This window comes from Siniperca chuatsi, linkage group LG14, assembly GCF_020085105.1.
Source record: "Siniperca chuatsi isolate FFG_IHB_CAS linkage group LG14, ASM2008510v1, whole genome shotgun sequence".
NCBI classification, from domain to species: Eukaryota; Metazoa; Chordata; class Actinopteri; order Centrarchiformes; family Sinipercidae; genus Siniperca; species Siniperca chuatsi.
The window spans coordinates 21,891,118-21,913,602 of record NC_058055.1 but is presented as its reverse complement, the minus strand read 5'-3'; the positions used below and the strand labels follow the sequence as shown (position 1 = coordinate 21,913,602).

At 37.6% G+C, this 22,485-nt stretch overlaps 1 protein-coding gene across 2 annotated transcripts; it reads right to left on the bottom strand.

The window, feature by feature from the left end:
- pou2f3 (POU class 2 homeobox 3) lies at positions 1 to 22,485 on the bottom strand. 2 transcript variants are annotated; one of them, XM_044221711.1, is made up of 13 exons: positions 22,328 to 22,485; positions 21,970 to 22,026; positions 17,343 to 17,371; positions 15,618 to 15,719; positions 13,342 to 13,447; positions 12,033 to 12,121; positions 10,877 to 11,053; positions 9,306 to 9,447; positions 7,254 to 7,387; positions 6,402 to 6,566; positions 5,177 to 5,219; positions 4,714 to 4,828; positions 1 to 3,636 (listed from the first exon to the last, which is right to left on the bottom strand). In XM_044221711.1, exons 2-13 carry the CDS (start codon positions 22,016 to 22,018, stop codon positions 3,594 to 3,596), a joined length of 1,194 nt encoding a protein of 397 aa, XP_044077646.1. In that variant the 5' UTR covers positions 22,019 to 22,026; positions 22,328 to 22,485; the 3' UTR covers positions 1 to 3,593. The 2 variants fall into 2 exon arrangements, with proteins under 2 accessions (XP_044077646.1, XP_044077647.1); XM_044221712.1 differs by lacking the exon at positions 22,328 to 22,485 and having other exon boundaries at positions 21,974 to 21,992.

Genomic DNA, 22,485 nt, shown 5'->3' with positions numbered 1-22,485 from the left:
AAGATTTCAGCAACATTTATAGAGAGAGCTAGTTGGATTAAGTACACATTTTAAAGCAAGAAACATCAGCTTCCTTTTTCCATTTTCCCTTTTCTGTGTAGTATGTGAGCTCTTCAAAATCACTGAGTAAACTGTCTGTCATGTAGCCGTTAGCACAGGAAGCAACAGTTAGATTTTACTATTTACATCATTTAAAAGAAAGAAAACAAAACCCATGACACACATGGTCATCCACTATTTAATGACAGTAAATACAAGTTTATAAAGGTCCTTTTAGTTAGAGGTAAAGACAAATGATTCCTTGAAACTCAGAGGATCATATGGCACTTTCAGCCTTCACCATGTTAGCTTCAGTTACATCAGTAAAAACTTCACTTTTTTCTTTACTTTAAAAAAGTACTTACTTTAATATTATATAACATTATATAACGTCAAAATTATAGTGTTTGGTTTTATTTGATGGATGAGTTAGTTCAGTATGAGAATCGTAGCACTGCAAAACATTTCTTTAAAATAAAATACAATATACAATGGACACTAAAACAGAAATTAATTTTTAAAAAAGGATCACTAAACAACCAAACAAATGAGAGTAGCCAGACCTTTACTTGAGGTGTGAAAGGCAGTTTTATGAGTGAATGTATTAAACAGAACAACAACCTACAGCAGGAAATAAGAGACAAAGTAAACAGAAGCTCTGGCTTGGACCAGCAGAGGTCAACATTTTCTCTCATCACATCCAGATTAAAGGAATGGTGGTCTGGTGATATTCTGTATTTTTCTTATTGTCAACAAATCCCATGAAAACACCAAAACCAACAATGAACAGATCCTACTAGCAAGTATTTCCTGTGTAGCCAAAACCTGATATATCTTATTCCTCTGTGCAGTAAAGCTGTTGTTGTCCAAAAACCATTAAAAACACATCAATGAACCACACCATTGCACCGGGTGATATGTTCCTTCATTACCATTAACATGGCCCGAGTAGTTTATTTTGAGTCAGTCCCACGTACACTGCCCTGCTGCTGGAAATACTCACTAGTGCACCGAATGTGTATTAATCCATGGCTGAAAATAGTCCCTAACAAATTCAAAGTTTACTCCTGTTTGAGAAATGTTTGTTAAACATTACAGTGCCCAGCTGTTTCAGGAAATTACTGAGCCTTTATCAAAAGTGAAACTATATATACAGATTTAAATTTTCAGTAGGAGCCAATGGTCTTGGGGCTGAGAGCCACAGACAGGGTAGGGAAATCTAAAAATATTGACAATAACAAAAATAATTAATATCGCCAGCCTTATCCTTTAACCAGATGACCTCTGCGGTTAACAGCAAAGCTGACAGAACCAATCTCTAAGCTGAGTCACACTGCTGAGTGACAGGCCATCAAATAAGATTACATCAATGAAAACACACTCCAGCAGGTGACATAACTCAGACATGAACTACAACTGCCAAATCAAATTTATCTTACGGCAGTAACTAACTCAGACAGGAGACATTTTAGAGCACTAAAGGCCTCAGCATGCTTTAAATGAGCTGTTTGTTTGATCAGCGTCTGAAACCTCCTTTACGACAGTAGGGCTGCATTTGACAGTTTTTGTAACTTTTTGAAACAGACATGCACTTTATGCAGCGATTGGCCAGGTTGGCCAAGTTGTGAAAGTAGGCAGGGTTTGAACTTAACGCCCTGTTCACACATACAGGCACAAAGTAGCAGGCTTCCTCTTGCCTCTCACAAGCGTGAAGGTGTGGGTGTGTTTACCATTAAGCATGTAATTTACATACTAAGCTCCCATTGGGAAGTTATTTTCTCCTGTTGACAGTACTCGCACACAATGAAGATGATGTAGTTAATTTCAGAAAACATGTTTCACACATTTTTATTCTTATTAAAATTCCAGTAGCTCGTTAAAGTTATATCACATTGACTGTGGAAGCCGTTGATCGGCTTTTCTCAACTTCAGACTCAAGGCTGGAGAAGGTTGGACCTCCAGGTTGAAACGTGGGCGTAAACCTCTCTCAAGATCTCTTTTTTCACTCTTCACACAACTATTTGTGTGTACAAAAAAAGTCTAACACCATGAGTGCCTTGGAGGAGAGAGTCACCGGAAGTGTGCACCATTATTATTTTTACAATTCATCACATCAAGACTACAAGGTGACACAAAAGACAGATATTTCTGGAGAGAGATCTGAGAGGCAGTGGTATGCAGCCAGGAGGAGGCTATGATGGCAGGCTTTTCTTCCTGCCTTTGAGTGTGGAACAGCTATAAACAGTTTTGACTTGACTTGTCTCATGTGAAATAACCAAAAGAGTTATAACTTTAACAACAGAAAATGTTGTTTTCAGGGGTTTCAAATTCTGGTTTATTACATCTTGGGTCCATCATTCCTATCAGTAATAATAACCAGGATTTAACTCACTACGTTAAATCCTGAGATCTGGGAACAAACAGCAACTTTGCTAAAAAGAAGTCCAACAGGTCAAGAAACATGAGCAGATGATCGGACAGGTTGTAAACAAATCCTGAGGCTAGTCAAACTTATTTTGGAATAGAAAACAAAAGGGGACGATAAAATAATTAACCAAACTGTCCGTTGTAAACATCCATCACAGTTTACAGACAGATTTAGTTCAATTTTGACCTACTTAGCACTTGTGCAATGACGGATTATTTGCAACACTTGAGGTCGCTTTTGGTTTTACCACCAAATATAGTGATTTCAATAATCTTCATAAACTATTTTTTTTACAGTCTGTCTCATCAGGTTTCTTGACCCGTCGATCTTTGTTGTCATTATGTCGCCATGTTCCCAGATCTCAACTAGTACTTTGGTAAGTACAAATGAAACGATGGCCAAAACTGCAATAATAAGACCCAAGTTGTAATAAAACAGATCTATCCTTTAAATAACTAGCATAACCAAATCAAAAGCTGTTCTGTTCACTCATATAAGGCCTTTTTTAACCAGTCGTGAACATGCAGATGAAAGTCCTATGAAATTCCTTTGTTTTGACTGCATATTTATTTAGACAGCCTAGCAGTACACAATGTAGGATTGCATTGAATTCACTAACACAACATTAACTATAATATGAATATGAAAACATATAATAACAGCAACAACTGAGATCATTGTAGTGCAGCATAAAGATGGCAAAAGGAACAGCTTGGCACACAATTTTAGTGAATCTGGACCCGAATCCTTCAACATTCAAACAGATTAGTCTTGACATTTATAAATCTAACATTCCCACAAGTGTTTATGATATCTGTCATGTGTGTGTTTTTCTGTGTATTCTTCATCTTTGCAGCCGATCTACGCAGCGTAAAGAGTCACATGAACACAAATCAAACAGCTTGAGGCTGTTAGGACTTGCGTGAGCTTGAGTGTTGACAGCAGTGTGGTGTGTTTCAGTCCTCTGCTTGTGCAGCTGTATTATCTTATGAGTCCATTTAATTCTAAGCCTGTACTGTAGTTGTTACCTTGTTAACAGTAACAGGGTAACAGGTATTGTGTTCAGTGTACATCCTTCTCAAACAAAACAATCTTCAAAAGCTTCATATGATACAGTTCATGTTTCTCAGTGATGATATGCTGCAGGATTCCATGTGCGGTACCAGGTCCTGAAAAGCCAAAGGGAGGATCACAGGATTATCCACTTACACAAATAAAAGTGACAAAACTTTACTTTATTCAGCAATTAAGTTTTGATATCATAGTTTAAAGAAATAGTCCAACATTTTCTGAAATATGCTTATTCGGTTTCTTGCCGGGAGTTAGATGAGAAGATCGAGCAGCTGGTTAGTTTAGCTTAGGAGACAGCGAGCGTGGCCCTGTCCAATGCTAACAAAATCTGCCTACCAGCACCTCTAAATCTCCTTGGTATAATTCTTATAAAAACCAAAGTGTAAAAACGACAGTTCGCCTTTTTACGGGGTATGTGCCGGACTGTTTCTTCCTGGAGCCCCCGCTGGTTGCTTGGCAATTGAAAAATTGTCCTGCAAGGCTAACAGTGCTGGAGCTGGGCTGTGAAGCAATTTTGGCGTAGTGGCTGGACAGATGAATTGCAACTTCCACGTTCATCACGTGACGCACACTGGCCCAAAAAGTATGTTTGCCACACACAATCACTGGAAAATGAGTGCCAATAAAACACAACCCTGCTGAAATGACTCTTTTTATTATCAGAATTTTATTCGTTTTTTCCAACAACATTTGGAAAGTCTAGAAGAGCTGTATTATTACATTATTTTATCCCATTCATGTGTGCAGAGAGCCAACAGGAAGTCAACCAGCTCAGTGAGCAGAAGTATTGGACGCGAATGCCCACAACTGGCTCGACTGGAGAAGGACTCTACTGAGCATGCTCTATGGGCCCAAAACCGTAGAAGCGTGAGGGAGCCTGTGGAGGCTTTTTTGCCAAATGTGCCCAGAGAGCAACTTTCATAGTAATGAATGGGGCGCCATCTTTGAACGCGGTATCCAGCTCTCCTTAATACATCCATGTTCGTACTAAACACACAGACCTAAGACGGATATCGATATGCGCGTATTTAACAAAATATTAAACTCCTTTAATAATCAGTTGACACATTTTAAATGCAACATGTGAAATAAGCTTTTCACTGTTGAAAGCCTCCGTGTTCTGGTATCTTCAAAGTGAATGAGAGAAAAGGGGTGTTTAGGTTCGTGTTGCTTACCCTGGTGTGCTGTAGGAAGCTGGGTTGACCTGAGAAGCTAAAGAGATGGAGGCTGTGGACAGACTGTTGGGAGAATCTTCACGGCTTACACTGTTTGGAGAGGAATTTGATGAAACTGGAAGGAAAAGGTCAAAACATTACTGAATATGCACACACATGCAGAAACCCACAAACAGGCACATACATGGATCATAAACAGCACTAACCAAATGTTTCTTTTTCTATGTGTTTTTATTTAATATGCAAATTAGCCCTAGATAGTAAAATAAGAGTTGTTTTATTTCCAAGGTCAAGAATGAACTTTCACACTAACTAATGTTGTAAAATGCAACACTAATATAGGGGAACATATATGCATAATTACATACAGTAACCCCCAGTGTCAGTCACAATAGAGTGAATCATAATCAGGTTACAATGAGAGGCTCTTTATCAATAGTTGAATGTAGGAAACAGTACTTGCCTCCACCTGAAGCCAGAGGGCTGTAGGATCTGGACGCTGAGGCCTGAAACAGTGTGAGAATGAATGAGATAAAGCCAACTTCACATTTGGATGTAAAATATATTTGTTTTATCACCAACAATTTATACATCACAATTTTCTGATTTCAACTGTTTTTGATTAATAAGGTGTGTCAATCAATGTCAGCAGTAATAAATGTCTCTTTAATTATTTATTTCATGACCCTGAGGAAAAACCTTCACTGAACTTTGATAATTTTTTTAAACTGCATGAACTTTTTTTAATTAATGGCCTCCTTCAAGACTAAGAAATAGTTCAGCATTTTGGGAAATGTTGAACTAGTAGCACCCCTACATGAAGTGCCACTACTCCCCGACACTGGTGGTTAGCCTATCTTATCATAAAGACTGGAGACTGGGGGGAAACAGCTAAACTGGCTCTGTCCAAAGTTCATAAATGCACCCACCAACATCTCTAAAGTCCACTAATTAAAATATTTTATCTCTCTTGTTTAAAATGTACACAAACAGAAATTTAAAAACAACAATTTGTGGTTTTTGAGGGAGTTAGATGCCATACCTATTTCTTGGTGATCAGCAGCCTTGTCAAGTCCCAGTGAGGTTGCCAGTTTTGGTATGTGTACAGAGAACAAAACTGGCAACCTGTGCTCACAGACTATATCTGGCAACCTCTACTGTGGTTTGTCAAGAAATTGTAGCAGCACATAACTCCTCCTGAAACCACAACTTGTCATTTCTACATTTCATCACACGTTTGTGTGCAAATTAAACAAACAAGATATAACGTGTTAATTGGTGAGATTTAGAGGTATTGCTAGACATATTTTAAAACTTTGGACAGAGCCAGGCATGCTGTTTCCCCCTGTTTTTATGCTAAGCTAAGCTAACCACATTCTGACTCAGACACGCACAGACATGAGAGCGATATTGATCTTCTCATCTCACCCTCATAAAAAAAAGTCGTATTTCCCAAAATGATGTTGTAATATTTCTTGAACACCAAGATGAAAGATTTTGTAGTATATTTTGTTAGTATATCAGTAAAATTCAAGAAGGTGACCCATTAATGTGACATATTTCTGCTGGTTTTTAAAGGGAAAGAAAAAGTGTCACATAAGAATGGCATAGTATTTCAGCCACAATTTTGAAAAACCACAAGCCTATGTGTTTCTAAGTGAAAGAGATTGATGTTTTTGACAGCTAACCATTCTGGAGTTGTAGCTGTGTGATTTGACCGATAAAGTAGACAAAGGGCAGTAGATCCTCTTCTCTTTCTGACGCCGATTACAGAACCAAACTCGAACCACCTCCTTCTCCATGGACAGCTGCTCTGAGATCATGGTTATCTCCTCGGAGTTGGGCTTGGGGTTCTGAAAACCAAAAGGGTTAGGGTTAGCATGGGAAGTCTTTAAGGTTAAGGCAGGACAGCTGCCTGGCAACAACTGATGGCGTCCGTGATATTCATCTATCATCATGGTCTCTTGTTTATGACATTTTCAGTCAGCCATTGATCTGGCAGGAAATGTTTACCATACTTGTCATCTTAGTTTAGCGTGTTAGCATGCTAATATTTGCTAATTAGCACTAAACACTCAACGTTATTACAATTCAGCCTGACGGGAATAGGTATATCTGTACAAAATTTAATGGCAATCCAGATCCGGGTATACATACTGTAGAGTGCACCAATTTTGACCAGGATTGTCTAATGTTTCAACAAACAATAACCTTTTGAAATTTGAATTATTTTCTAATTTTCCAATTTGAAAAATGCTAAAATCACATTAAAATTCTACATATAGTGGCTTTAATTATTATTTGTCGATGATGAGCAAATGATCAGACATCATACAAACACATCAGGTGTGGTTGTTATATTAATGATGTTCTAATCATTTACATATACAGAACAAACGTTTCATGTCTATTAACATACACTGACTTTATAATGCTAACCAACTTTTCTTCTATACACAGTAATTTCTATAACTTAGAAAGCAGAACAGGTTCACTACGAAAACTCGTTAAAAACTTATTCAGTCTTATTCAGAACTCACATCATTGAAACGTTTCTCAAGAGTCATCTTGATGTTTGTTTCAATGCTTGTCCTCTTCTTTCGCTTGCGCCCGTAGCCCTCGATCAGAGGTGTCAGAGAGGTAGTGTTGCTCATCGAGTCAGAAGGTGAGTTCTCTAATGTAAAAACAAATGTAACATGGACATTCATCGTCACTTTTGAACAGCAATAAAATCAGGTAAGTCACAGTTGCAATAAAACACTGCAGAATTAAAGATATGTTTGTTGTAAAGTTTTTCTGCAAAGCAACTTTGTAGGTTTTGGCTGCAGTTATGATGTGTCTTATTTTGGCTTGCTGTAATATGATTGCTGGTTGATACCTCCATCCTCAGTCTAATGAATCTTGTTCTCAGATGACAGTGACAATAGACCTTTTTCACAGCAGACATTTTGACGTGTTATAGCAGGAAAACCACAGGTGTAACTACTAACATTAATAACGTCTGCATTCCAGTTAGGTGCAGTAGATCCAGGCCCCCGCTGTGTGGACGCTGGCTCACTAAGATGACTTACTGGGATACTTAAATGGAACTGAGCCATCGTTAATTATATTAATTACACCTGTGAATTTTCTTGCTGTGACAAATTAAAGTGTCTGCTGTGAAAAAGGTCTATTAACTTAGTGAGCACAATGCTATCATAACTGATAGGAATGATGGAAGAAACTATAGAAGTAAGATCCAAGTTGTAATAAACTAGAATCATTTTTTTAAATATTAGAGCCAATTAGAACTCAGAGGCTGTATGAAACCTACATAATGAATGCAGACTTCCCAGACTAGTGCATCCATAAGTCCCATGTACTGACATTTACCAAGTGGTTAACAAAAGAGGGCTTTTCTACAAGTCACTAAATCCACTTTTGGTCAAAAGTAAATAAGGTGCATTCAGTAATTGTGATCATGCAACCAGTCAGTCACAAATTGCAATCATATGCAACTAGTTTCCATTAGAAATTACATTTTGGGGGAAACATAACATTTATATTGATCAAATTTGCAAAACAGATATTAAACTTAGTGGTGATATTCAGTGTAGGTCAGTTTGTCTTTAACACTGATGGCCTAGTAGTTCAACATTTCAGGAAATATGCTTATATCAAAACTCCAGGAAGTCACTGGCTGGGAAGCCAAGAAATAGTCCAGCTAATGACCCTCTGTGAAACCACAACATGTCGTTTTTACATTTCTGTTTTTGTACATATTAAACAAACAACATATAACATATTACTTAGTGAGCTTTAGAGGTGCTGGTAGTTTTTTTTAACTTTTGGACAGAGGCAGGCTAGCTGTTTCCTCGTTTTCAGTCTTTGTGCTAAGCTAACTGTTTCTTAGCTGTATCTTCATATTCAGCGTGCAGACAAGAGAGTGGTATCGATCCTCTTATCTAACTCTCGGCAAGAAAGCAAATAAGCACTTTTCCCAAAATGTCAAACTATCAAGGTGGTTTTAGTTGAACCTTAAGCAGAAACTACAGGAATAACACATTCAAAAATGTTTGCAATGATATTTCTGCAGCAGCAATACTTTCCCTCCAGAATTTTAACTGAAAACGAACATAATTCAGAGATATCGTTGCATTATTGCTATTTCTAACATAAACATAAATTACCATAAGTTTCCAAACTTCACTCAGTTCTGATCACCTGCCTCTGCAAAACTCAATTAGTCCCATGTCTAACAGAGGTTGCAAGTATGAGCTAATGCTAGCTATTGTAGCTGGTAAAACTGATGGTAATGGATAAAGGAGTATTGTTAGAGATGCATACACCTGTATAATCATTTTACAGCTGATCATACACCCCTTGTAAATGACAATACTAAAAATCTGTAAGATGTTTGGATTTTTACCTAGTTATTCTAGGGGATTTACATATTAATTATGTAAACTTAAGTGAAGTGAAAAAATAGCTTTAGAGACAATTTGATTGAATTTTACATTTGTTCTGCTTGTTTTCTAGCCCGTTTTCACATCAAGCCAGAATAATCAGTGGTATTGTAATAAAAAATAAAAATGGTTGTGACTGTGTAGTACCTGCGTCACTCAGCCATTTCTCCAGCAGAGGCTTGAGCTTGCACATGTTTTTGAAGCTGAGGTTGAGAGCCTCGAAGCGAGAGATTGTGGTCTGGCTGAAATCATTCCCATACAGTTTTCCCATCGCAAGGCCCACATCTCCCTGTAATAAAACACATACACACAAGCACATGAACTATATCACCTGCTCAAGCAGAAAGTATAGATGTAAACACAGAATATATTTGAAATTAAGATTAAGATTGTTTGTCAAGCTACTGTTTCCAAGATCAAGACTGAACTCAGTGCCATCTTAGTGTTAGGAACAAAATAAGAACCCTAAATAGATCTTTGTTATGAAAATCAAATCTGACCAACGCAAACATGAAGACATCTTTTTGAAAAATGTATTGTGTTAATCTGTTTATATATTTTCTAAATAAATTCTGGATTCAAGCAAAAGCAGTAACAAATGTGTAATGTGCAGTATTTTGTTTTTACAAGATATGAGGATATTTGAAAAGGTGCAACTATGTTCAGTATAAACCAAAATCTAGTTATTGTTAAAGGATACTTCTCGTTTATTACAACTTGGGTCTTATTTTCGTAGATTTGTCCATCATTTCTATCAGTTATGGTAGCATTAAACGCACTAAAGTAATTGCTGAGATTGAAAACAAGCCAACTATTATTAGTTGGCTTGGCTATTATTAGATTATTTAGAAGGAAAACTGAAGGTGAAATGTTGCTGATAATGCTTCATTGCACAGAAAAACTATGTGCACACAACTACAGTAAGCACAGTAGGTCAAAATTGAAGTCGGTTTGTAAACTGTGATGGATGTTAACAACGAACAGTTTGGGTTATAATCTTACTGTTTACCTTTGTTTTCTCTTTCAAATAAATTTGGCTAACCTGGGGGTTTGTTTAAAAACCGGTCTGATCGTCTGACTGCTCGTGTTATTATTCTGATAGACAGGATGGCCAATGTGAATAGGACCCAAGTTTTAATAAAGCTAATAAAGTACTGCAGACCAGGTCTTTCAAGGTTCCAGCAACCTCAGAAATACAGGATACAAAAACTTGAAAGTAAATGTCCTTAATGACCCTGGAAATTTGGTTTCATGGCTTCAAATCTTCTCTAGAATCAAAGTTAAAGTTTGGAGGAAAAAAACATGTTATTTTTTATTTCAAGCTGAACACTAAAAAAGTCAAATAATGTGTTTCATCAGGACTGTGGGCGCGGTTTGATTATATTTGATTGACAGTGCTGTCAACATGAGCCAACAACCCCACAACTGTCATCAAGTTTTCATTCAAATATTTTTCATTCAAATGTTGCTAAATTCTGATTGATGTGTATGTGACATCACCTTTTCCCAACAGAGCCACGCCCACTTCAAACCGAATAGAAAAACACGGCAAAAACACTAATACAGAAAACTGTCATGTGAAATGACCAAAACTATTTCCGACTCTGGCAGAAAACTGTTCATGTAGGACCACATTGCTTATAGTAGGAAACTTATTGAGAAAATAAGCTTTCAGGGCCTTTAAAGGAAAACATAATGGGGTTCTTCCTCTCAATTACCTGGGTGAAGCCCAGTTTGATCCGTCTTTGTTTAAATGCTTTAGCAAACTGTTCCAGTTCTTCCAGATCACTGGGTTCTTCCTGTGGTGGTACTGACATGTGTTTGGGCATCTGCAGGTGGGACATGTCCATGTGGTTCTCCATAGACGGTCCTGCCAGACCAGAGCGATTCATAGCCTGGATCAGAGAAACATCACAAAAAAATCTTCAGTTTCCAGGTGATGTAAAATAGGCAAAACACTGTAGCACAACAATAACTATAATGTATCTGCAATACTCAACATTTTTCTTGGCCAGATCTTCAGATTTTAGCTTTCTGCTGGTATCCGGAGCTTTCAGTCTTAACTGACAATGGTGGCAACTTTAATCAGTTCTAGTGTTTGTCTTGTTGGCTCAGCCTTTATATTCTCTGTTAGTGTGGCTGCTACAGCTCAGTCTTTATCATCGCAGCCTGTACTGCTGTTGACTAGCGGCTCCCCTGTTTCTGTCCCGGCTAGCAGTGCTGCTGTATGACAACATAGCCTTCACCAAGCAAGCTGCACTCGCAGGTGTATTGTACTGTTGGCAGTATAAAAGCTTGTTATTAGTGTAATTTACTGCACAGGTACCTTTTTTAGCAAGTACATTTTTGTGCTTTTACCATTTGTACCAAAAGTACAATTTTGTATCCTAATTGTACCCTTAAACCTGAATTAACATATTTTTTTGGCGGCCGCAGAAACAAGCTGTAAACATAACGTACGAACGTTTTAGCAAACAGTTGTTTATTTACACATCCAGCAGCTACGGAGCAACATTATCATTCATTTTGAGTTGTGTTTGTGTCCACCTGGCGAATATAAATCCAATATTCACTCTCTATTAGCTCTATTTTTGGCCTTTTACCAACTCCTGAGGGAACTATCTGACCCTTTAGCTGCTAAATGCTCCACTATGTTCACCAGCTAGTTGCTAACTTTGTCTGTCAGCTAGATAGGTAGCGTACAATGGGTTTTTAGAGCTTTGTGCTACCCCTTTCACATACAAGTAGTAATGTGATCAATTGTTGATTTGAAAATATGGCTTTAAACAGCACATGTCCCATTAGGCAATGTGACATTCTTGGTGCATTATACTTTGTGCTCATGTGTGCAGACAGGAAGTGGTCTGGATTTACCTGTGGAGTCAGAGCCAGTCCAGGTTGATGCTGAAGGAGATTAGTTTGACTCTGGCCAGGGAGGGACAGCATGTTCTGCTGCAGAAGGGCTGCAAATGAAAACAGCAGGTTTTGATCAATTATCTGTTTGCGACTACAAGACTCTGGGAAGCTTCTGCTGCTGTTTGTCGAGAAACAGATCCAGCATGCACCTTCCCCAAAAACCACAAATTGTCGTTTTTACATTTTTGTTTATCTACATATTAATTCAAGTCAGTTCATTTCAATTTTATTTATATAGCGGCAATTCATAACAGAAGTTATTTCATTGCGCTTTTCCTATAGAGCAGGTCTAGACCATACTCTTTATAATATTAATTACAGAGACCCAACAAATCCCACCATGAGCAAGCATTTGGCGACAGTGGCAAGGAAAAACTTCCTATTAAAAAGCAACGTGCCTATTATTGAGCTTTAGTGGTAATGTTAGATGTATTTTTTTATCTTAAGAGGCAGACATACTAAGCAGATGGATAAACTGTTGTTCATTAAAGAAATAGTTCAAGCATGCAACTCCGCCTAAAATCACAAATTCTTGTTTTTCTTTTGTATTTAGACCGAACCGTACTAGCTGTTTCCCCCTGCTTGCAGTTTTGATGCTAAGCTAGGCTAACCATGTCCTAACTTCAGCTCTGTATTTAACGCACAGACATATGATATCAATTTTCTCATGTAACTCTTGGAAAGGAAGAGCATATGCATACTTTTCTAGATGTTGGACTATTCCTTAAACACAATACATTTATGCTAATAAATACATTTCTGCTTCGTTACTGCGCCTAACCAAGAAATAGTCCCGCACATAGCCCTCTTAAAATCACAACGTGTTATTTTTACACGTAATTTTTTGTACAGATTAAACAAACAAGATATAACGTATTTATTAGTGAGATTTAGAGGTGCTGGTAGGCGGATTTTGTAACCGTTGGACAGAGGCAGGCTAGCTGCTTCCCCCTGTTTCCAGTCTTTATGCTAAGCTAAGATTTCCAGCTGCTGTCAGTAGATTTATATTTACAGTACAGACATGAGAGTTCATCTTCTCATCCAACTCTTGGAAAGAAATCTTATTAAGCATATTTACCAAAATGTCGGACTGTTCCTTTAAAGAAAGCATCTGAATTCGGGCACTGCTAAAATATTTTGTTAAAACCATAAATGGAGCCTTAAATTCCTGAAAATAAGTCACTCCTCCCTCCCTAACTATTCAAGACAGGCCTTGTCCCAGCTGTGTTGATTTTACTGTGACAACTAAGTGGAATTTTTTTAAGACCTGGGTGAGTGGTGGGGCTCTGGGAGAGCAGAAAGGGGGAGGGAGATGACAGATGAGACGGTGGCATCAGAACCAGCTGCTGCATGGTGTGGAGAGAGGTGAGCTCCTGGAGCAAAGACAAAAAACAACAACAAGTTAGTCTTGACTCACATGTAAACGGAGACTAAGCTTCGGGATTGAGTTTGACGTGAATATACTGTATGTGAGAACTCTGCAGTGGTGGAAAATACATTTACATAAGCACTACCACCAATTCTGAGGTACTTGTACTTTACATGAATATTTTGATTTTATGCTACTTTGTAATTCTACACCACATTTCAGAAGGAAATATTGTACTTTTTATTCCATTATATTTATCTGACAGCTATAGTTACTAGTTACTTTGCTGATAAAGAATTTTCATACAAAACATCTGATCAGCATATAAGATATGATGATTTACTATAGATTAAACATCCCAAAGCTATATAAAGTAGTTAGCAACAACATTAATTATTTAATCATTTAATTGCTTAGTCTATAAAAAATCAATCACAATTTCTCAGATACCAAGGTGACCAAATGTCTTCTTTTGTCTAACAGTCCAAAAACAGAAATCTTCAATTTACAATTATATAAAACATTTTTCCTTGATAAATAATGATTAATCGATGTTTAAAATAGTTGGTGATTCATTTTCTGTCAATCAACTAATTATTCAAGTAATTGTTTCAGCACTAAATATAACACTGGAACAGGTCATTCTGCATAATGAGTACCTTTACTTTTGTTTTGCAGTGGTGGAAGGTAACTAAGTACATTTATTCATGCACAGTCCAAAAGTACAAATTTGAAGAACTTAAAACATTTGACCAGCTTCTAAACTATGATGCATTGTTAGCAGCATATAAAATAGTCACATTACATTACAACATCAGTGTTAGAGGAAGTATTTAGATCCTTTACTTAAGTAAAAGTAGTGCAATACAAAAATACTTCATTACAAGTAAAGGTCTTGCATTGAAAATGTCACATAAGTAAAAGTATTATTAGCAAAATGTACTAAAAATTAAAAGTATGCATAATTCAAAAAATGACCCCAGTGACTGTTATCTATACTCAGTAGCATTTTAGTGTTGGAGCTAATTTGAACTATTTTACAGACTGTTGTGTAGTTTAATCTATAACAGTGCATCGTATTCATAAGCTCATCGCATGTTATGTTTAAAATCTGTAAAGTAACTAGTAACGCAGTGGAGTGAAAAGTACAATAATTCCGTCTGAATTGTAGTGGAGAAGAAGTATTAAGTAGCAATAAAAAAAGTAAAATACTTTACTTATACAGTAAAGTATAAGTACCTCTAATTTCTACTTAAGTGCAGTACTTGAATGATTTTACTTCCCACAACTGATTACAATGCTATTTACATGTTAATGCATCTGCAATAATAATTCAATAATATAATATATATAATAATATAACACTATGAAATGGGCCATTCTGCTTGAGGAGTTTTGATATTTTGATATTTTATTTTAAGACTATTTTGCTGAGTATGTACTTTACTTAAGTAACAATTTCGACAAAGATCTCGAAAACATCATGAAGTCTTATTGACAGCTGCGTAGAAAGTAGTGACCAACGATGTGCAGGATTCTTTGGTTCCTTTTTAGTATGTTACTCCAGGGATTTAGTACAGCACTCTATTTTTTCTGTTTTCTGAGAAACACATTTTAATAAGAACAGTCAAAACTAATGCAGCTGAGGCCGAGATATCTTCACTTTTAGTCCCTAAAATGGGTCAAAAATGCTGGATCCTACATTTCCCATAATGCCACATAATAGTGTCTTTCATTAGACCCTCCCTGTCTGTTAATTGTCCTGGTCTTTCAATTTCCACACCTCCAGTTTGTAACTGTAGGCTTTCTGTTAAAAATGTGTCGTCTCCAAGCCCAAGCTGAGATGACCCTGATGACATAACTATGACATCATCAGGGTTACTTTCTCAGACTTGACGAAGCTCCTCCAGACGATATTACACAGCTGTTTTCACTGGTTCTAGTACTCCTCTTGATAAGTAAACTGATCTTGGGTGTGAAGTGCATGACTTTTACTTATAACAGAGGACTTTTACATTGTTGTTTTTCTACTTTTACTTAAGTAAATCGGAATACTTCTTCCGTCACTGCCACTCTGTGAAACCCAGTCAGATGAAAGGCTCATACACTCTCAGACGACATGCTTGGATGTAAAATAACAAGAGTTATTGAGTGAGTTCGAGTCTACGTCTTACCCCAGTCAGCTGACCTCCAGGCATCGCCAAGCTCTGTGTCAGGTGACATGTCTTCAGTGTGGAGGCTGAATGAGGTGAGTCGTTGATGTCCTCTGTCTTAATCTAAGACATCAGAAGCACAATCAAACAATATTAACTCAAGTGTCTTATGAATAGATTAAATAATAAAAAGTTTTTGTAGAGCTGAGGGGCCGATAATCTCAGGTCAGGGGCAAATGGGTGCATGAGTACATGTGTCTGACTGTGTGTGTGCTGTGTGTAGAGGCAGTGCGCACACACACACACACACACACACACACACACACACACACACACACACACACACACACACGCTCCAGGACCAGTTTGGTCACTGAACATGATACAAAGAGTGATAGATTCTCTCCCTCCCCTTGGGCAAGCCAGTATGCAAATTCCCCCCCCCTCAACCCCCACCCCAACCCCTGAAAACCATCACTTCCTGAAAACACGAGCACCGAAAGAAATGTCCTCCCCTGCCAAAACTAATGTTTGGACAAGAATCCAAATAGCTGCAAACTATTTGAGGTGTTTCTAAAGAGGTGGCAATCATTATTGACATCTGTGGGGAGAGCAGGTAGTTTATCCTGAGGATGTTAGCTGTCTAAAAGTCAGTTGAACCTTGTGTCCTGGGTAAATGTTCAGTGCCATTCACATGGCTCTAGGCTATTTATATTCCAACTGAGCTTCGTTATTAAAGATACAGAAAGTCTTGTGATAATTTATATTTGTCTCATTGTCAACAAATCCCATGAAAAGACCAAAACCAAATAAAACCTGATATATCTTATTCCTCTGTGTCATAGAGCTTGATTATTGTCTAAAAACTATTAAAAACACATTACAAACTGCAGTAAATACTCACTAGAGCACCAAATGTGTGTTAATCCGCAGATGAAAAAAGTCCCCAACAAATGTACTATTTACTCCTGTTTCAGTAGCATTTGCTGGAAACTACAGTGACCAGCTGTTTAAGGAAATTACTGAGCCTTTTTAAAAAATTTAATTATATCCTTGCTGGAACATCACTCTTTGGTTAAACTGCCTGCAACTGGATCAAGGGTTTGTGAGTACTGATTGCTTCTCTTTGAAGGGTCACAAGCCAAAAAGGTTGGAAACCACCACACTAGAGCATCAAATGTGTATTAATCCGTGGCACTATTTAGCCCTGTTTGAGTAATGTTTGCTAAAAATGACAGCAACCAGCTGTTATGGGAAATTACTGAGCCTTTTTTAAAATAAAGAATATATTTGTGACCCGTTTTTAAAGATTTGTCTTCAATTGGAATCAATGGGCTTGGGGCGGAGAGCCACAGACGTAGAAGACGTAGAAGCCAGAAAGCATTCATACATGGACCAAAACATTGTTGGTTTTGGTCTTTTCATAAGAATTGTTTACAATAACAAAAATACAGAAAATAAAAGCCACACATGGGTATAAGTTACTTTTTGTCAAAGATTAAACAGTGAATTTGATCCATGTTTGCCCTTAAAAGACATCATGAATGTGTGAACATGACACCAGTTTCACCCACGGTGCTGCATACAAACATTACTGTGTCTAAGCGTGTTAGCTAAAAAGGTTACTACATGTTAAACAACACAATACAAATCCTCCTGATGACAGAGACCTCATCTATGAAATCTGCATTCATAGAAATTTCAACATAGGAAGTGCAGTAAGTTATTAAGAACTCTGATACTCACTTGTCGATTGAAGTCGATCCCGTTTTGTTCTAAATGTCAAAAGAGAGAAAGAGATTCAGATTTTTAAAATGCCGCTCTGTGGCTCCTAATGACATTCAACACCTTCAAAGTGATACACAGAACAAATCAAATCATATAAAGATCATATTAAGTCTGTTAGCATTCAGTGTTAGCTACATGTGTATGTGAGACATGATTTTGGTGTTGTATTGTGATATTTTGTGTTTATATTCTTATTTCACCGCTAAATCTTTTTCATTTTACGAGTGCAATGACATCATTTCCAAATTGGATCAGACTTTCATCTAACTTTATTTCAAATTAAATCAAACTGAACAAATACTATTGCTGAAAAATAAAGCTGACTGTTTTGGCTTTTGGCAGCAGTTTGTTTTTTTATTTGATTTGATTTATTTATGGATCTACAAAACACACCACTCCGAGGGAAAAGCATGTCACAGTAAGAACACTTATTTCTAACATGGTCCCAAGTTAAAATGTTAAAAGACAGCTATAAAATATGTAACATCAGAATCTTAAAACCAAAACTACATCAGTGCAAAGTGCAAACTAAACCAATAGCCACATCAATACACCTAAATATAACAACTACAGATTAATAGCACAAGTGAAATGTATTAATAATCTGCCACCTTATTCCATAAATAAGATGACCTATGAGAGTCCCTTTTATTTTTGTCAATTTCATACTGTTAGACATAAGCAAAGAGGCAAATAAAACAATAGATTAATAAAAACAAATAACTAAAATCTTGACTAGAAACTGAATTTAAACTAAAACCTAGGACCATACTATAATATAAAAAATATATACAACAATAATGCCTGGTAATAGATACTGTTTATTGCCATGTATTGTTATGGCAAGGTGCTTAATTTGAATTGCATAGATGAGTATTGGGAATAACTATACAGTGACTCTATATATACATGCAGAGTTATGTACAGGTTTGTTAAAAGAAATAGGAATATAAGTACAAGTATATTCACTGCACGGGCTGCTGACTGTTCACACACACACACACACACACACTTGTGACACGTCTTTTCAAGAAGTGCAGTTTTCCTCTTGAAGTGTACAGTGTTCAGTGTCGAGTATATGTGGAGAGGACAGGGAGAGGGCTGACAGAGGAGGAGAGTTCAAAGGTGTGCTGGATAAACTCCCATCATTTGAATGTCAAATCGGGCTTTTGGGACTGTGTGTGTGAGAGAGAGAGGCAGTAAGCTGCTGGAGACACACAATGCAAATACACCTATAAACCCCCACACACACACACACACACACACACACACACACACACTCCCCAACCCCACCCCCATGTCGCTGCCTCCCAGCACAACCAGCTTCACAGCCAAACTTCCAGTATGGAAATGACCAAGACATGCAAATCATCTCTGAGCGCAGGAAGCCTGTGTTAGAGCTCTGTCTGCACACACAAAACACACACACACACACACACACACACACACACACACACACACACACACACACACACACACACACACACTGGAAACGATGGTTGCACTGCAAAAAGTCTCCATTTGAACTGAATGCAAGTAAATTATCATAAACTGCAGTGGCACAATAATCTGATTGACTTCAGTTAGTCTTGAGGGCTGAATATGACATCTCTGCAGTATAAAGTCAGTCACAGAAGCTGTATTATAGTACTGTATACTGTATGTACTATTATACTAATTCTACTAATACGTGCGCAAATGGACGTCTGTGATAAACTGTGATGTTGGAACGGCACTAGTATTTATTAGTCCGTTTCTCAATAATTTCTGACTTCCCTACTCGGTGTGTAGCTCTCAGCCAATTAGTTCCTGAAGACAAATCATTAAAAATGAGCCACAAATATACAATTTCATTTGTTAAAAAGGTTCAGTAATTTCCTAAAACCGCTGGTCACTGTAGTTTTTAGCAAACGTTACTCAAACAGGAGACTTGTGTGAGTATACTTATACTATCATTTTGTCCCTTTTCCAGTCTGAACACACTACTACATACTACTGTATATCATTTTTGTATTTAAAGTCTGTTTCTGTGAGTAGCATAAAGGGAACTGCAACTTACATTTTGTTTCACAACCCTGTGCTGTAAACTGATAAATAAATTTACCTTGTACACTATACAGTATGGAACAGGGAGCTAGAGTATCAGCTCAGCTAATGTTCAGTTCAGGCACTTTTTATTTGAAACTGAACTAAATCTGGGTCTGTACTGATCTTTCACTCTGTCACTTTGATCAATTGCATGCCCTGATTTCCTGTCAGTGAACTAATAAGTGTTGTTCTCTTCATTGAGAGAAAAAACTAGCAAGTCACACTAAACAGCATGACAGCAAATCATCTGAGAAAATGCACTCAGTTGCTAATTTATTAGGTACAACTAGCTAAACCCTTCATGAGGGCTATTATGTTCACTTTTTGTTGAGATTGTTTTAGAGAGATTTTGATGTTTGGTCATTTTGGAAGCTGCAGTTTGTGGTGCTGTTGAGCTATATTGCCCCCCGAGCCCAAAGATGACTGCTCACTCTGATCCTGCACAATGTTTCCTGATGTTGTATTAATAGGAAATATTCTTTTAAATTAGCTGTTTCTGTTTTCACGTTATTATTATTATCAATAGTCGGATGCAAAGTTGCAAAAAAATACAGAATTTATCTGCAAAATGTTCACTGAGTTTGCTTTCTCTACAATATTTGTTCTCAGCAACTTAAGCAAGATTCAACTTTTTTATGGTTATGTTAGGCACTCACAGCACTTGATCAAAGTTAGGGAAAGATCTGAAAAAGTCAAAGGTGACTTAATGGTTCAGTGTGTAACATTTAGGAGGCTCTATTGGAATATAATATTCATAAGTATGTTTTCATTAGTGTATAATGACCTGAAAATAAGAATCGTTGTGTTTTATCTACAGAGGGAGCGGGTCCCCTTCCACAGTTGTGTCTAGATGGTAACCCTGGATCTGTGAAACTCTCACAAGATTTGTACATGTTTCTTCATTATGCGCTTTCCTAAACCTAACCAAGGAGTTTTATTGCCTGAAGCTAACCAAAGAGTTTTGTTGCCTGAACCTAAATCTCGCGAAAGTTTCCACAAACCATCTAGACAGGACCCTCTTCCACAGAGGCCGCTATGTTGCACCGCCATGTTTCTACACTAGCCCAGAACGGACAAACCAAACACTGGCTCTAGATAGGGCCCTTCACATTTTCCGTGAGTTTTGCTGCCACCGTAGTTTCTCTGCGTGCACGGCAGTATACAATGGAGGTGAATGGAGTTTAGTTTGTGGTGGTCGCAGCATTGAAAAATGACATTTGAAAAATTCAACAGCAAAATGTATAAAACACTGAGGTCTGTGGATTTTCCAGAGTAACTTGGACACTTTATTGGAAAGACACATTTTGTTGTGTCATTTTTCAAAGCGGGGAGCATCACAGACTATTTCGCATTCACCTCCATTGTACTGGAGAAATCTCAAAACCAGGACAAATAAAACCAAAACTATCTGCATGGAGAGATGCAACTCAACATAAGTGATATAATTTAATGTTGATGAACTGTCATTAATACAGCCACGCCTCCTAAGGACGAATGATGAGAGCTGCATGAAAATTTCTTCTGAATGAAAGTTAGGCTAAACAAAAAAGCAGCTGTGGCACCTGGTACATCTGATCATATACTGACAAAAAGAGTGATAATGATCATATATTAAGAAAACCTCAGACATTTAGCACTTCCATGAAACAACACAATTTCACTTCTCTTGCACAGCCATTGTCTAAATAAAAGTTCCACTTTTTTCTGTTGCTGAATGGTTCCTGCCTTTGTTTTGTGGCTGGTTGGTGTCCTCAGCCCCCCTGCAGCCAATATTTCTCAGCAAACAGCCTCAGGTGCATCCTGGTATGGCAACCAACTGTCACAATGTCCACACACACACACGTACAGACACACTATTCCCTACGAAACAGGAGCAGGTCAAAATGCTGCTTGTTATCTTTTATTTGTACCACATCAGGCATCATAGGGACCAGAATGAGGATTGTGTATTGAAGTTGGATGGAGCAGCTGCTGTGAGAAGTTGTTCTCAAATACAGTAGCAAATGTTTCTAAAACCTGATGTAAATAACAGCACCAAGGATGTATGTATGTGTACTAAAACTTTAACTTAAAAATAATAAAAAAAATGTTCTTAAAAATATTTGGCATTTTTGAGTCCAACAAATGTGCTCTCAGATAATCCAGACAATAGTATATTATTTTATGGTTTTTCCTGGAGATCTTTCACACATTAAAACTGACACTTAAGCAAAAGCAAACACAAGTAAGCTTCCTCTAATATACGCTTCATGTTGAAGCTGAAGAAATATGACTCCCTAAAGGAACAAATAAAATAAAAACTAAGAGAATCAACTCTTTCAAATGTAAAGACAATAAACAAACTCTTTCTGTCAAGTCCTGCATCACCAGCAGTGACAGAATAAACAGAGCAGAGCAACAGCACACTCTTCCTGTGTCACGTCTGTTGAACTTGTCTGTGTGTTGAGATGAATCAGCGATGTTTACGTGCGCCATGAGGAAGGTGAAATATCCTTACCTGCCTGTTCAGCTGAAGCCTCCGAGTGCTCCACCGTGTCTGCGCTCATCTTAATATCTGTAATGATAAATATAGCTGATTTTCCTACAGGTTTGTCACTTTACCAGGACAATGAAGCACTCAGGCCACCCAGGAAAATGATCTTGAGTTTATTCTAATGCGCCCTCCCCTCCACACCACCGCACGAACAGCACACACTCCTGTGTGATCCCTAGTTGTAATATTCATAAGCGAGGCAGATATTCCCATAAAGCACTATCATAGTCTCTCACACTCTTATTAAAACTCATGTGTGTGATATGAAATAATGAAGATATTAAAAAATCATTGATGAGTCTGTATGGGAGGAGTGACTCACCTCAGACAGACAAACAGTTTGTGCTGCTCCAGCTGCCGTCTGTCTCCTTGATTATTCAAAATAAAGCTCGTATTGGGATAAAAAGTTTTGGAAATCCACGGCTGCTCATCAGCATTTTCCTAAGTGGAGAAACGCTCACCTCTGCAGCACACCCTGCA